The 16,551-nt window shown below is 40.5% G+C and overlaps 1 protein-coding gene across 7 annotated transcripts in view; it reads right to left on the reverse strand.

Annotated features, from left to right (window-relative positions):
• Positions 1–16,551, reverse strand: part of KLHL32 (kelch like family member 32) — a 201,186-nt gene that overhangs the window by 41,169 nt on the left and 143,466 nt on the right. For 3 of the 7 annotated variants that reach the window (XM_037144420.2, XM_053664863.1, XM_037144419.2), the window contains one exon: positions 1,882–2,608. The exons of 2 other annotated variants lie outside the window; for them this stretch is intronic. In XM_037144420.2, the coding sequence (XP_037000315.1) occupies positions 1,882–2,608 (727 nt within the window). Of the gene's footprint in view, positions 1–1,881; positions 2,609–15,748; positions 16,394–16,551 lie in introns of those variants that run through there. 2 more of the 7 variants (XM_053664864.1, XM_037144421.2) reach the window with 2 other exon arrangements.

The raw sequence follows: 16,551 nt of genomic DNA on the forward strand, positions 1-16,551 counted from the left end.
GTTGTTAATGTAAGAATGCAGTACATTAACAACATATGGAAACTAAATGAGTCAATGGAAGGAATAGTAATTGGAGGAAAATATGAATTACATTGAGTTCATAAATCCATCATTGTTTTGTTATCCAAGTCAAGAAGAGATCTGTTTCTTCTATTAGCAAAGACTTACTTATAGTCAAGTTTGAAGTTTCCTCAGCAAAACTAAGGGGATATAGTCCTGATGATTATTTACTAAACTGTTGGAATAGAAGACAATTAAACAGAAGGGGGTAAGTCACCCGATGAAGCTTTTATTTAACTATACCTATATATACACTAACACACACACTTATATTGATGCTTTTTTGGTATACAGGACCAGTACTTGTTGGGTCCTCTTCCTTAGTCTTAATTTCTCAGCCTCAGTCATTCAGGCACTTAAGCCCTGACATGAGCTTGGTTTTTCAATGAAAATCAACAAGCTGCCAGTAATGGAGGCACTACCCAGGAAAAGCAAGACTGTGGCTTTCTCCCTGGTTATTGAGGAGGGTAAAATGAGCAGTGCCCAAACAAGTTTGGTGTAAATGCAAGGGAGGATGCTGTCAGAGCAGAAGTGAAATGACTGGGGAAGAGACTGAGGGAGCTGCAAAGTCTCATGGGTGGACCTAACAAGGACTGTTTCTTTCAGATACAGATGCCTCCGAGTTTCTTAGTACAGCAGGTCCTCAAATAATGCCATTCTGTTCACTCTCATTTTGTTAGAACGTTAATGAGATGTGTATACCAATTAGCCTGTGGTAAAATTGCTTTCCTTATATGTCATTTCACTTAAAGTCACGGAAAATATTGATGACATTAATTGAGGGCTTACAGTATTTATCTGATTTTACTCTCTGTGTTTGATGGGGAAATTCAATAAGTTTTATTTGAGTCACAGAATACTCCAAACAAAAGTATCCTCCAAATAAAAGAAGATACAACTTTCTTCCCTAATAGGCAAACCTTTTTAAAGACGAGCATTTTAGGTCTTTTCAATGACAGAACTAGAAGCACAGGTTGCTAATGTGATGGTGATACACATGCCTCCCAGACTCCTCTGGACAAGTGAAAAGGCAGCGACGAGAAGCATGAGGAAGCGTGTGGGTCCTGGTGAAACCATACCAGCAGCGAGGGAGTGAATGCTGAGGCTGGGGTCATGGGAACATGGAGTGCACTATACTAGTTGCTCTACTCTTTCTGTAATCAAAAGGCTTTTTTTCCCAAAACAATGAATGAAAAGAAAAAGGAAACTAAAATAACAATGCTCTTAAACGATCAGGAAGAAGGGAAGACTAAATAGGAATGAGGGATTAGGATGGCATAACTTATTACACAGATATACGATATGTTATTTTAGTCAGTAGTTTCAATCCCTTCCATCAGTGCAGAGCGACCCTCTCACCTGGATAGACACCCACTGCTATACCGAGTACAATGGATTCACCGGGCTGTCATTTCACCTCCCCCGACTTTAATGAAGACTTCTAATCAGCCAGCTCAGGGTAAAGTCAAAAGCCAAGAACCTTGATAAACCACTGGTGTGCACTACAATCATGAATATCAAAAGCCAACCATCTAAACAACAGGTCTGGTCAAAAAAGAGGTGTGATGGGCCATTAATTTCCATCTTGCATTTTTACTCCACGAATCACTCAGGAAGTCACAGGAAGGTCAATTACTTCCCATTACATTGCTCTATGTAAAGCAGGTGCTCAAGAACTTCATGTTAACTAGCTACAATGGTGGCCTTGGCCCATTCATTCAGTTACGCATGGCCACACCGCCAAAGCTTGATCTTTAAACTTGCCCCACAAATTTAAAATGAAGGTATGTTTTGATAAAGCCCACATAAGGCATTTTCTACCTGATATCCACAGCAGGCCATCCGCCACAGAGCCGGCGTGACATGACAGGGACCGATCAAAGGACTGCACAAAAGCCCATTTGTTCTTCTTGGGGCAATACCGCTCAACTGTCGGCAGAACCTGGCGCAGTTCATTTCTGCCCCCGACCGCATAGAGGTACTCATCCATGGCGCCCAGCACAAAGTGCTCCCGGCAGTTTTTCATGGGTGCTATCTCTGCCCAGGAATTACTGCGGGGGTCGTAGCGACAGGCAGTCCTCACAGCACACGTCCGGCCACTGGCGTGCTCCACTTCCCCTCCTGCCACAAACAGAAAGTCCCCCATGACCGCCACACAGTGGTGGCTCCTTCCCACGGGCATGGGGGTCAGCTCACTCCAGTTGGCGATGGCGGCGATGAGAGCATTCTCCTGGTCCACGGGATTGAAGTAGCGGAGTTCCTTGACTTTACAGACCTCCCGCTTCTTCCCACCGATGATGTAGAGAGTGTCTGACTGGAACCTGGGTTTGGTCCTGCGAGTCTGCCACACGGGCTGGGCGTAGAGGCTCTGGTGGTATTCCAGGGCCTCATTCACCAGAGCTGTTGCTGCCTCGCTTGCCTGGACCAGAGGGTGGGACAGGGCAACTGTGTGGAGAGTATCCACATCCATCAGGCCGAAGCGGATGTACTGCAGAAGCTCGTCCATGTGCTGGTAATGGCAGTTGTGTTCCAGCCACCTGACGGCTAGCTGAAACAGAGGGAGGCGAGATGAGAGGACAAAGCAAGGGCAAGGAGCAGAGCCTGAGCAACGGCCTGTAGGAGGTCACTGCGTATTCTTTCAGACACTTAATGATGCACGTTTTCTTACAAATAGAAATATATTTGGATACCTGCTGAGGACGTTTTTTTCCTTCATTAGCCAAAAATTTTTTAAAAACATATTGTTGTAGGCGTTAGAAGCAATGTTAAGCAACAATATTGGGGACCTTAAGGTATCACTTGGAGTGAACAAAGGGCACTTTTCACAGAGTAAAAACACTGTTGCAAACAGCCCGTTTGTCCCCTCATGTCCCGGCATAGGAGACCTGGCACGCCCTACCCCAGGAAACGCCAGCGGTAAGTGGCGTCACCACAGCTCTAGCAATCCGTGTCAGCCCGTGAGTCAAGGTGCTGCATCAATACAAGTAATGTATGGAAACATGCGATCATCTGAACCCCCAGGGCATACTGGGGGGAGAATCAATATGACACTCGCAGAATGATTTAGAAAGGGAAAGGACTTTTTCCCCCTGTCCCTTTGGTAAGTATATCAGTCAGGAAGCAAAAGAAGAAAAAGAAAGACTGCAATCTATCAACTTAGTTTTCCCTCAATTAGTTTTCATCTTCAAGACAGTTGTCATGCGCCCAAGTAAGATACTGGCAGTTGGTTAGCGCCTTTTTCACAGAAAACAGGATGCAGAAGAAATGATCTCTGTACTACAAACAAAATAGCACACTGTAATCCAAATCTTTTTGTTTATGTCTAGATCTCCTTCAGGAAGAAAAGGAATAAGAAATTTGGGCTACAGATAAAGAGAATTTCTTTAACAAAAGTAGGTGTGTTAAGTAAATAATAATAAAACTGAACAACAGTTTAAAAATATCAACAAAAAAACTTATTCATGTCATGGAACACCTGAAGGAACTTAATTAATGTGACTTAGTAATTAGGTTTGGCAAACTTTCCCACACTAGCACGAAGAAGTATCCAGTAAATATTTCCAGTCAACATATTTGACGTGTGCTCTTAGCACTCAATCTCCTAGACAATCTCCTAGACAATATAAGTGTGGACTTGAAGAAATGGCATGAAAAAGTGAAGCAATGAATTAGAATGCCAAATTATTTGATTTGATTTGATTTTACTTGCTTTCTGTCCTGGTGAAAAGAAAGGATCACTAAACTCTGCAAAGCACGAGATGATTTCAGACCTTCAGAGCTTCTGTATCTATTTGACAAATGGCTCCAAAAGGCAACATAGATTCAGGGCTTATCATTTTAGCTTTCTGAATGAAGAAAACATAGGGAGTGAATTCACTTCCAGTACTCACTGAATTGCATCTTTTAATGAATTACATGGTTTGGAGAAGTGACAGAAGAGTGTCCCTGGATGCAGGTAGCCTGCCAGTGACAAGGGGGTAGACATGGAGGGCAGATGAGTGACTCTCTCTAGCTGTATGTCTAGAAACTGGAACTTTTAATTTAAGTAAGGTAGAAACCTCATGAAAAATATCCGGGTATGGCAACATCAGCAATAATCAAAGAAACTTCAGAAGAAAAATGTCACTCATTAGCCCCCAGCTCTCTGCCACATGTGGGGAGTTCCCACAGGCAACACCTGGTTTTTCTCCACCATAATTTTAGAAGTTTCTAGGGATGGGGTTCCAGTCATTTCCCTGGGAAGAAATTCAACAACCTCATAAATGATTTTCCATTCTTTGCTCACTGCGCCTTCAAAAGTTGTTAGGGATGAAGTCATCCCACTCAAGGTAATTTCTCATGCACCAGGTAAAAGTTTCTAAAATTAATCTTTAATAGTGCTCCTAATTTAACAGACTAATTCCAGCTGATATGCTTTGCTTTATAACAAATTTCTTACATCCTAATGTTTCTGCATCCTTCACATGGGTACTCCCGGAAACAGCACTGGAGAACCACTAGATAAATATCCACGTCTGCATAGTCCCTTTTTACAGCCTAGTGCTGCCCATCTAATTATTTTTCTCCTTCCTCATAAATCAGTTCTCCCTACACCACAATCAATCTTCTAGCCCATCTCTTAGCACCCTCCAGTTTATCTTTATCTTCCTAGCAAATACTATCACATACTGTGTGAGAAGTGCACCAGACACAAGTAGGCTCTCTGCCTTTAAGAAAATCTCTGACAAACCACTGGCGGTGGGAAAGTGACCACAGTGCTCCGTAATGACCAAACCCTAGCTTTCTGTCCACCATCACCCCCACGTCACACGCCCACAGATGTCGGGATGCTTTCCATGCTCCTCAGATACTCTGTACAAAAACATGCTTTGTATACGCACATTTAGTCTGCATGTTCTGGGATAGCTTTTTATCTTATTTCTTGCCAATATTTATTTCTAAGTTCTCACAGATTTCATATAAATTTTCATACTTTATCACTTACAAATATTTTCAGACAACAGAAGTCATTTCTACATGGGTTTTTCTTTTCTTCATATCAAAAGTAAATATAATTATAATGAACTACTTATTCTGTCACCAATTTCCAACCAATTTCACCTGGACACAGCATTATTTGTAAATTTAAATCCAGCACTTCTCAAACCTAAATTGCACACAAATTACCTGGGTTTTCTGGTCGAAATGCAGATTCTGACTAAAGAGGTGTCAGAGGAGAACTGGAGGTCTGCACTTCTGACCGCCTCCCGGGTGAGGTGTGCGGTGCTGGGCCGCTGGGCCACAGGCCACACTGAACGGGAGGGTTTAGACAATTTCCCTCCCATTCACAAAATGTATTAGAGTGATTGTTGTTTCAAATTTAAGAAGGTTTAAATCAAATGGAATCTAAGTAGGATGCTTTAGTAAAGATATAGAATACTTGCAGCTTGATATATAGTAAGATATGGGTAAGATCTTACTATGGGTAAGACCGTGTTATTTTGAAACCTCAGTTCTAAAAGGTCTATAAATCCACAGCTGATTGTGATAGCATACAGTAAATCATATAAACACTCTGTGCGGTTTTGCTTTTGCAGTAACAGACAAATAACTATAATAGTGTTATTGCACTGTTCCCACTTTCATAAAAGAGGAAAATAAACACTGAAACTATGGGTTGCTCTTATTTATCTAAATAATGAAAAGAGCTGGCCAAAGAATTAAAACAATGGGCCACCTCAAAATCACTTCTGCATCATAATCTGCACCCTGGCACTATTCACTGCCACACTGAATTATAGGCAAGGTGGTGGAGGGAGTCCGGAAGCCCATTTAAAGGGTATAGAGACTACCATAAGCAGAAGGCTGATTCATATTAGGGCATCATGGAACCCAAAGACCACAGTTGGCTGCGCAGTGTATAAAATTTTGATGCTTATATTTAAAAGTGGTTATTTTGGGAACTGGTGGCTTTTAATAACACTACACTGAGATACCATAACTCAGGGAAGGCTCAAATCCTACTTTATCTTGTGTATTCCGGCATGCTGACATCCTCATCACCCTGAACTCTAGCATGTATTGACTGGGAGGGAAATGAAGCATGCATTGAGAGTCTTATCTCCCGGATTTGGGTGATGAAGCCAGCAAGAGTGGAAAAGAAACCAAGGACTCAGTGTGGGAGGGCACAGCAAAGAGTACTTAGGAAACATGGCCATTAGGCAGGATGTTTCCTAAATCATCTGAAACACAGGAGACTGTCATCTCCAAGGACTACGGGACATCTCCCAAGCACCCTGCCTGACCTGGTCTGGTTCATCTCACCCTCATGGGAAACCTGTTACTGCCTGAAAGAAGCATTTGCTGCAGCTTATTCCAGCATTATCTCATTCTCAGAACCTTGATAAGAAGGGCAGCTGGCACATAGTAGGCTATAAATATTGGTTGAATAAATGGAAAATTCTTCACAAATATTCTTAGGCTAGTCCTCATATTTCTTTGGAACACACAAGATCGATTCTTATATATTTTATCTATCTATCACAGCCTTCAGTTCCCTATTTTTTTACCCCATCTTTGCAGCTTCCCTATATAAAGCCCTTAGAGGCTCTCAAGACCCCACACTGTGGCGTGCAGTATACTGGACTTAGTTATAAAAGACTCCTGTTTTACTCCCGCAAGTGATTGGTGCTGGCCACCTCTGCTTGAGGTTCTTGGCAACACAATGAACACTGCAGTTGTTTAAAGCCCTCAAATAAATAATAAAGTACTAGAGCAAGAAGAAACTTTAGAGTACATTTGGTTCAAGCTTCTCAATTTCACAAACAGAAATCAAATGCAGGTAAGTTATCTGACTTACCCCACATCGTGCAGCAAATGGGTGGCAAGGTTGGAACTAGAACTCCTATTTAAATTATACAATGTGTTTTTCTATTGTATAGCATCATTATTATTTTTCTATCAATATTTACTTTAAGGCAAAATCTGGGAAAATGCACTCAAGTGCAAACATATCTTCTGTAGTGTTCAAATTAAAAAAATGTTTTTTAAAAAAGGATTGTAATATTTTTAATAAGTTTCATTTATAGATTACTTGTACATAAAAGGCAGGAACTAAATGGTACCAATTAAAAAAGAAGTATGTAGAGTAAAGAGTTTCCAATGTGTCTTGAATTACTCTTTCACATTTTATGAGAATTTATATGAGGTCTGTTCAGAAAAATTCCAGCCACTGTTAATATAATGAGAACAGTTTGCACGACATCAATGTAACCTGGCAGCCAAGGAGAATGGACTGGAATGTGCAGGAGTAAACAATAATGACTTCACTGTACTAGTCAGTGGGGGCAGTAGATGCCATTGAGTGAACATGTGTACTGTGTGGTCACATTCAAAATGACTGAGTAGAGCAATGCATCTGCATCAGATTTTGCATCAAGCTTGAACATTCCTCCATGGAAACTATTTGGATGATTCAGAAGGCCGCAGTTATGGGCAACTGGTAATTGGCAGCTTTATAATGAGTTCACGCATCATGTCTTGTGCAGTTTTTTGGCAAAACATCAAATCACCCAGATAACTCAGCCCCTCTACAGCCCAGGTTTAGCACCCTACAACTTCTGGCTTTTCCCAAAAGTAAAATCGCCTTTGAGAGGAAAGAGATTTCAGACTGTCCATGAAATTCAGGAAAATAAGATGGGGCAGTTGACGGTGATCGGGAGAAATGTGAGGTCCCCAGGTGCCTACTTTGGAGGGGACTGAGGCGTCATTGTCCTATGTACAATGTTTCTTATATCTTCTCACTTCTTCAGTAGATGTCTCTATTTTTCATATTACACAGCTGAATATTTTATGAACAAACCTCATATTTTAATTTTAGATCATTCATTGTTAATGAAACCTAGCTTAAAAATATAAGAAAAAATATAGTCCTTCCCTTTTAATTTTCTGTGTATCCCCACTGATAGCTGTTGTATAGAATATGTGATATATATGAATTCCTAAATACAAGAATATATTATCCTAAATTCTGTAAATTTTACTCTAATTCAATTAAAATATGTAACATATATGTACAGATAATTAAGAAATATATCGATTATATAAACAACTGTTCCCTAACATCACAAGTACTCAAGTTGTGATCCAAATAAATTCTTTTACTATTCATGCTTAAATACACCCAGATAGAAGCTATTGCTTTAAAATCTATTAATTCCTGATTCTTAGAAAAGTTGTTTTGAAGTCTATCACTGCTTCTATAGGTCCACATGCATGTGTACTGCCCAACCTGACCCCAAAGCAATGACGGAATAAGAAACTTCATGCACACAGATTTCCTGGAAAGTATATGACTTATGAAGTCATCCCGAGTCCAGGAATACACATCCATACACTCTTCCACAGGCTGCCTTTGTAGTTGGCAATTACAGTTGACCAAAGCACAGGTCTGAACTGCTTAAGTTCACTTATATGAGGATGTTTTTCAATAAATCTGCAACGGACCCTTAGAATTCCCAGGTTTCACACCCCCAGGGATCGAAACCAGTATTTTTGATTCATGGTTTGGAATCCGTGGATGTGAAGGGCTGGCTGTGTGCATTACTCTACACCATTTTGTGTATGGGTCTTGAGAATCTGCACATTTTGGTATTTTCTGGGGTACCCAGAAGCAAGCCCCCATGGATACTGAGGGAAGACTGTAGGTAAGTTTTTGGGGTGTCAAAAGTTATACGTGGAGTTTCAACTGCATGAAAAGTGAGCACTCCTGACCCCTGCAAAGTTCACGGGTCAACTGTGTGTGTATGTGTGTATGCATTTATATCAATGCCTCTAACCAAAGCAGTTCTCATCAGATGAGTGACCATACCTTTTTAACCAACACTATACAAAAGATGAAGCCCTTACAACACTGTCTGAAAGCAGTAACCGTTTCATAGAACTCATCAGCCAGAGCTGAGAAAACAAAGACTGGTATTTTGGCCCACAGCCTTGTTCTTCTTGGCCAGGGGCAGCTATAATTACTCTCCTACTTAAAACTCGGTTGCAGACAGCTTTGACATGGGGGCACACTGAACCCTCCCCTTTGCAGGAGCTCATGCCATGAAGGCACAGTGTTTTTATCCTTGCCAGTCCTGTGATGCCATTGAGACAAACCAGGGCACTGGTCTCCCCTCAGTGCCCAAAAGGCAGCATGAACTCCACAGTTCCACAAATCCAGAAAGGGATAAACCAAGGGCACAGGAGCAAACCAACAATGAGCTGACATTCCTCAACCTCCACCAAAGAGCCGGGCATCTTAAAGAGCTGCTGGGCATCAAGCAGTGGGAAGCCACGGAAGTATGTTTTAGCAGAATGAATGGCGATGCATAGACAGAGTTTTTACATTTCCAAACAGTCAAGCATACTCTCCACCTTCTAGTATATGACCTCCAAGGGAAGAGGCATTGACTATTATATGCCACACTGAAGCACACTATTTTATATATTATTTTACAATGCCTTGAATTCTAATAAACAGAAAACTTTAGCAATACACCCTTTCACTATTACACACAATTTCTTTAGATGATGAATGTGGACAGTGTCCCTAGTGCCAGTGAGCAGGTGCTGAGAATCTTGTCTCTTTATGGACCTCTTTGGACCTTAAACCATGTAAGGTTCAAATAGTGATGTGTTAAACCTGAATAGTGACTGCCAATGGGAAGCAAATTCCCATTAATAAATACATGTACCAGATCTCAGAGTCACATTCTATTCTTTGTGACCAAATGAAAATTTTCTGTTCAAAAAGATAACACTTTAAAAAAGACAACAGTTCTATAAAATCCAAAAGTACCAGAAACCAGGGACTGAGGATCAGAGCATTTTTCTCTACCAGAACAAGGCAAATGTTACCGTGGAGGAACATTAAAAATTATAACAGTGCTCACTTGAGTGCTATAATTAAAATTGTGTCAACATTTTGCTTGTAAAACAGATTTTTCAAGGGAGGTTGTACATTAACCATTCTAGCTGACTACAGACTTGTGTTGACACCTAGGCTATTTTTCCCTCTAAGAAATATATTTCAGTAGAATCAAATATGATGAGGCCCCAGGTTCATATTCTGTCATAAAAATGACCTGACAGATTTTTAAAAGAATTTGCAGCTTAGCAGATATGATAATAACATATGTTCTTTTATTGTTCATTTAAAACTTTGTAAAGTTGGGAGACCAACAAATGATCTTATTTTTAGCTTTAGTATAAAATGTGTACCTGATAATACTCTGGTTTCTCTTCAGATTGTATAAACCTTTTGCCTTTTACTACAGACGTCCATAAAGAGGAAGTAAAGTGATGAGGTTTTCTTAAAAGATTTAAAAAACAAACCCATGATGTATAAAACTTACTTTCAAATGGCTCAGAAAAAGTTCCCTCCCCTTCTCTATCTCTAGATATAGATCTATTCTCCAAATAAATATATACAAATGTATGTATATAAATAATCTATCTATAGATAAATTATCAGACCATTGGACAGAAGATATATGATAAAAAATGAGGTAATTTGTTTAAAAAAAATCAGCAATCATATGGGTATTCTCTGTACCACTTTTATTATTGCAACTTTTCTTTAAATTTAAAGTTTTTTTAAATAAAAAGTTGAAGGAATAAGAAAATGTGCCTGATAATCGTCTTTATACATATTTTTAAAATGCATATGGCAGAGCACCAAAAGCAAGAGCCCTTGAGGCCAAGGGTGTCTTCTCCCCAAAGTATGACAAACACATGGTCCGGACCCCACAATGAAAAAGGCCCTGAGGCCTGCCACATTTAAGTTCCACACAGGTGGGCAAACAAAAAGTGACCTGGTTGTGCTTGGGTTCAGTCTTATTACAAAGAAGAATTTTTATTTATTATTTTAAAAAGGTTTTTATTTATTTATTTTGAGAGAAGGGGGAAGGGAGGGAGAAAGAGAGGGAGAGAAACATCAATGTGTGGTTGCCTTTCATGTGCCCCCTACTTGGGACCTGGCCTGCAACCCAGGCATGTGCCCTGACTGGGAATCAAATCAGTGACCCTTTGGTTCCCACATGGATGCCCAATCCACTGAGCCACACCAGCCAGGGCCGAAAGAGGATTTTTAAAAGGTAAATTGTATATCAGGAAAATAGAGATAGGAAAAGAGATGAGGTTAGTATACTGTAATGTCCTGACCTGTGAGAATAGGCCACCAACCTAAGCCGATCTCTGCAAAGTCAATACAAAGAGCAGCATGAGGACATGGCTGACAGTGGACCAGTCGCTTAGCTTCTCATCTGTAAAATGAGTGAGTTGATGAGAGAGTCTCTTCTACCTGTAGGATATACGGCATCTACTGATACACCAAAAAACAGTATTTTAAATTTGAATCCTCCAAAATTCTAAAAATGGGAAAGGCAATCAAAATTAATCAATGTGTCTAGTACCTAAGCTCCAGATTTTCATAGCACACTTTTTGTAAATCTCTCATCAGAAAACAAAGTGATGCATTTGGTCTATAATTGTGTACTCACCAGATACACAGGTGTGGGTGTGCGCACGTGAAAGTGCACGTGTACACAGACCCACAAGCATAGAATCGGGTCACATCCCCATCATTTCCTCCTTGGGAACAGCTCTGCTCAGGTCATGTTACCCCACTTAGTAGATACCATTTCTTATAAAAATGATCCCAAAGAACACACTTTACATTTACATGGCAACTGCTTCAAGGTACTATTTATTTAGAATCCCAGAATGAAATTTGATATATAAAGGCAAATATTTTAAAACCTATTTACATTAATTTTCTAACTCAGCATTCTCTGTATTTAAACACACAATCCCCGTATTAGTTTATATAAAGCTTTTCAGATGGGAAGAATATCCCCCAGGACAATAAAGACAACTAACCATCTATGCCAATGGTGTTATGGGGAAATTGAAACCCGTGATTGCCCTCCTCATGCCAGAGCAGGATACTAGAACAATTAGAAAAAATTTCTTGTATTTGCCCTCCAATGGTTGGATACTGGTCCCTGAGCCAAAAGGTAATGCTTATCCATCTAACCATTGATGGTGTCCGAGTGTTCCTTGATGCTGGACAAAGACATGAGATTTCTAAGTAACATGCCAGTGTGGGCCGCATTTACGCACGAAGTCCTTCTGGGTGTAAAAGGACTTGACATGCGGTCAGTGAGATATGCAGCTTCCATTAGAACAACTCTGGAAAGTGAGAGAAAACCAACTTGTTCAATAGAAGAAAACCCTGGTGTATTCCAGGGTTTTCCATGGCAATGGGGGAAAAATTGACCCCCACATGGATCACTTAATTTTGCATTACTTCCCAGCTACTTCATATAGTGAGGATGCAGTGTCAGGGTGAAGTCAGCTGATGTGGCCAGGGAAATCCTCATGCTTTTCTCTATCACTAATTGGTACATGTCCAAGCAGTGAATGTGACATAATGGAAATGAGGAGGGGCTTGGTGTCAAAAGGACTTTATATATTTGAGCAGTTACGAAAAACACCAACAACTATCTGTTTCATCATTAGTAAAATCAGAATGGTGTTAGTAAGGCCACAGGGTCTACAGAAGACTGAATGAGGTAACATGAAAGTGCTCAGTAAACTATGACATTTAGACAATATAGGGAATTAATATAATGGCGATGTACCACCAAGAGATGGAGCTAATCCTCAATTCAATTACCCTTTTGAATTCATGATAATGTCAGCACATTCTTATATAACACAATAATACTTTGTAATATTAATATAGATTTCCAGAGATTACTGTCACTAATAGAAACTTGCTACATAGTATTAAATACTTCACATTACAAAGTGATAATAATGTAATAATAAAAGTATGACAGATAATCCGTTGCAGATTATAAACTAGCCCTCATGATGAGCCTATTTTCATAAACCAGTAATTTAAATTCTGTAGCTTTGTTCAATCTCAAATCAGAGTAGCATGAGTCAATGAATGGATGAATGAATGAATGAAAAAAGAGATACAGACATAAACCTACTTGCATCTGCACATTCAGTGCATATTTACTTTCTTTACTTGGTTGAGTTTCCCATGAAAAAGACTTAAATTTATGCCCATGAGTCCCTTCAAATCTTGACTCAGTTAACTTAGTGTCAAAGACAATGTGTATATAAACTAAACTATCTGGCTTGAGAAAACTAAAATAATGATTGATGTCTGAGTTGATTACATTTTGTTTTGTTGCTCTTAGAAAAATGATATAACCATGAATCTTTTATTTTAGTCTTTTCACTCATCTATTTCTCAGTTTTTTAGTGAGTGTCTATTGTGTACAGTAACTTACTTGATGAGAAAGAAGATTCTAATCAGTACACATACATATTTTTACTTGCCATTCAATTCCAAGTTCTATTAATATCATAAAATTCAAGGCTTACTCTTGACCTTTACTGTTTTAATGTACTCCTCCTGTAAAATATACTTATGGAATATGGAATTAGGAAAAGAAAAAAAAAACAGAAAATTTAGAAGTTTCAGCCTATTGGAGGCAGATTTTTGGACACACTCAAAACCCATCTTTCTATGTTACAAATTCCCTCATAGGTGTTTTAAATATTGCCAGTACATTTATAAATGTTATGGTTCTTTTTAAAAAGCTCTTTAATTTATAAACACGCCCTGGAGCATCCTGAGAGCATCAAGCCCTTGAATATTTCTTTATGAACTGATTCGATAATAATGAACCCATGGCAGGTTCACTGCACACACACTCCCCACCTGAAATTAAACTTTTAGGGCCCGAAAGGACCTCACAGGCTCCAGCAGCTGCCCAAAGCCACGGACACAGAGAAAGTCAAACTCCACACACGAGGGCGACTGTGATTAATTTGGATGTCCAGGAAGTACCTAAGCTGCCCTGAAGAGCTTGATGTTGGCAGTCTCCAAACAGAAAGAAGAGGCCTCAAAGGTCACTTTGCACATGAGTGTACAGCCACGGAGCACTGCGACTGGAGTGGGGAGCCTGCTCACCGAAGCCTGTGACTACACACTGTCGGGGCCAGACCCCCTACCCAGGGATGGAGCTGGCGGGCAGGGCCAGGGAGCCAGGCTCATCCGCTCAGTCAGCTGCAGAGAATACACACAAATGTGCTGCCATCCATTGTCATCGTGAGAGTTTCAGCCGGGCTCCTGATGTTTGAATAGAATATTTCGCACTGCATTCTGTAACTTCAGAAATGATTTCTCATTGTATAAATAACTGGGAAACAATGAATCTTCTAGTCATACCTTGAAACATTTTGTTTATAATACACGAGTAATAATTTTGTCAGAGAAGATATACTTTAGCACAATTATACATTGTCTCGGGAGTGGGGGAAGTGGTTCAGAGAGCCAATCTATAACAGCGATGCAAAGAACATGCATATGTGCACAGACGGGCCCAGTGCAGGACGGCCAGTGGCTTGCCAATCGCAGGCAACTTGCGAGGAGAGAGGCGGCTGCAATAGACGGAGGAAGGAGTGGAAGGGAGCAGCCATTCTAAAGGGCTGCACTGAGGGAAGGACCAATCCCAACCCCAGTGCCTGGCACCCGGGAAGAAATTTGCATTTGATGAGTGTTGGAAAAATGGGAATTATGAGACTGCAATCGGGAGAAATCAGAGATCCAAGACATCTTCACAAGGTTCGGAGGAACAGTGTGATTGAAGAGCAAGAGGGACTTTGAAAGGGTAGATGGGAGGATTGAAAAGGAAAGAGAGACTGGGTCCACAACCAGTCCTGGCCCCAGGAGCAGAGCTGTGGGAGTGCCCGCACAGGCCGGGAGGTGAAGTGTGAGCTGCTCTGTGGGACCTTGAGAGGGGGGACATCGCTGCGGAGGGGCCGCAGCCTCGGTGAACTGAATCCGTGTGCACACAGAGGTGGGTGTGCGGCGGAGGGCTTGGGGGACATGAGAAAGGTCCTTCATTCTGGACGTTCACTCTCCACAGTCAGATATAAACAGTGCAACAGGCTGGGGGAAGGGAGGAACTCAGGCTTATACTAAAAACAATTAATAATGAGTTGTACTTCCTTTCAGAACAAACAGTCCTTGTGTGAGTCCCATTAATTTGCAAACATAGTGAATCTGTAAAATGAAATCACTCATTGTCACAGATAATACATGTTAATAGTAAAATGAAAATTCACACTACTTTCTAAATACCCAAAACTACTTGATTGAGTTGACTGACTCATTTCTCTCCTAATTCCTTTTTTACTCCCCATCACTTAAACAAAACAAGACATAACTAATCAATGATTTTGCTAAGCATCTCCAAGGTCTTTTTTATCCATGCTGTTCATAAAGCTAAACAAAAATAAATGTCTGTGGTCTAGTGTGGTGAAGAATCTGGTGAGACTGTGTGTGTGTTATATATATATATATAGCACAGTTTTATTCTTATGTATTTTTAAGTCAACATTTTAAACAGCACTGTTGCTTACTTATATAAGGCTGCATAAAAACAGTAACTGGATTCAATGACTTCATTCCTTGTTGGAGCCTCTTTAGGTGAGACTGAATGATTGCTGAATGCCTCTCTTTACAATTCAAAAAAAGTAGCTTTGTTTTTAATGCAAAAAATCATGTGAATACAGAACACTTGATGTAAAATTATAATCATTATGATGTTGTCAGTTTAACATCCACAGACTCAATGGTTTTTACAAATGACACATGAGGAAAAGTGTCCAAAGCTGGACAGAAAAACACTGCTGAGTGTTCACTGGGAGAAAAAGAAAATGAAGGGGACAGAGATGAAGAAGGAGAACAGTGATTCTAGCTCGCAAGTGCCTGACCCGTGAGACCACTCTGCACAGCCTGGAGACAAATAAAGGCTTTCTGTTATTTTGTCTTTTCCTCTATTCTTCGTCCTTTAGAGGGCAAGCATAAGAGAGGATTGTAATGAGCCGCACATTATAAACACAAGCATTATTAGGTGCCTTCATCTTTTTTTACTCTGTGGTTCAGACAGCAAAAAGATTAGGTGCTGGATTTCTACAAACTGAAACCCGCAACTTTTAATCACCTTTGTAGGTCACAGGCTTCCTGCCTCATCTGTCTGCCGGCCTCATCCCCTCCCATGCTGCCCAAGGAGAGAAGAGGAGTTGGATGCTGCACTTGGAAACAGGAAAGCAAAACCCTGTTGTGAGACAAGTGAGGGAGAGAAAGGGAAGGAGGAAGGAAGCTTCCATTCCGTGGTGCCCATTCGGCGCGCACTGCGCTTCCCGAGGGTGTCGGAGACAGCGCAGGATGGCTGTGAGCTGCTGCTTTCACAACCTGGTCCGGGTACGTCGTTCATGCTCCCCCCTGCACAATCGCAACAGAAACATTTGCTCTATTGGAAGGCAGTGATAAGGATGGATTTTTAAAGTTCCCATTTTTAAGTGAAAATGAAAGAAAAATGCTCTTCTAGATGTGTTGTGCCTTTGAGCTCCATTTGAAAAAAGAAAAAAAAGGCAGAGAAA

This window comes from Artibeus jamaicensis, unplaced genomic scaffold, assembly GCF_021234435.1.
Source record: "Artibeus jamaicensis isolate MK-2021 breed Jamaican fruit bat unplaced genomic scaffold, CSHL_Jam_final contig_387, whole genome shotgun sequence".
Taxonomy (NCBI): domain Eukaryota; kingdom Metazoa; phylum Chordata; class Mammalia; order Chiroptera; family Phyllostomidae; genus Artibeus; species Artibeus jamaicensis.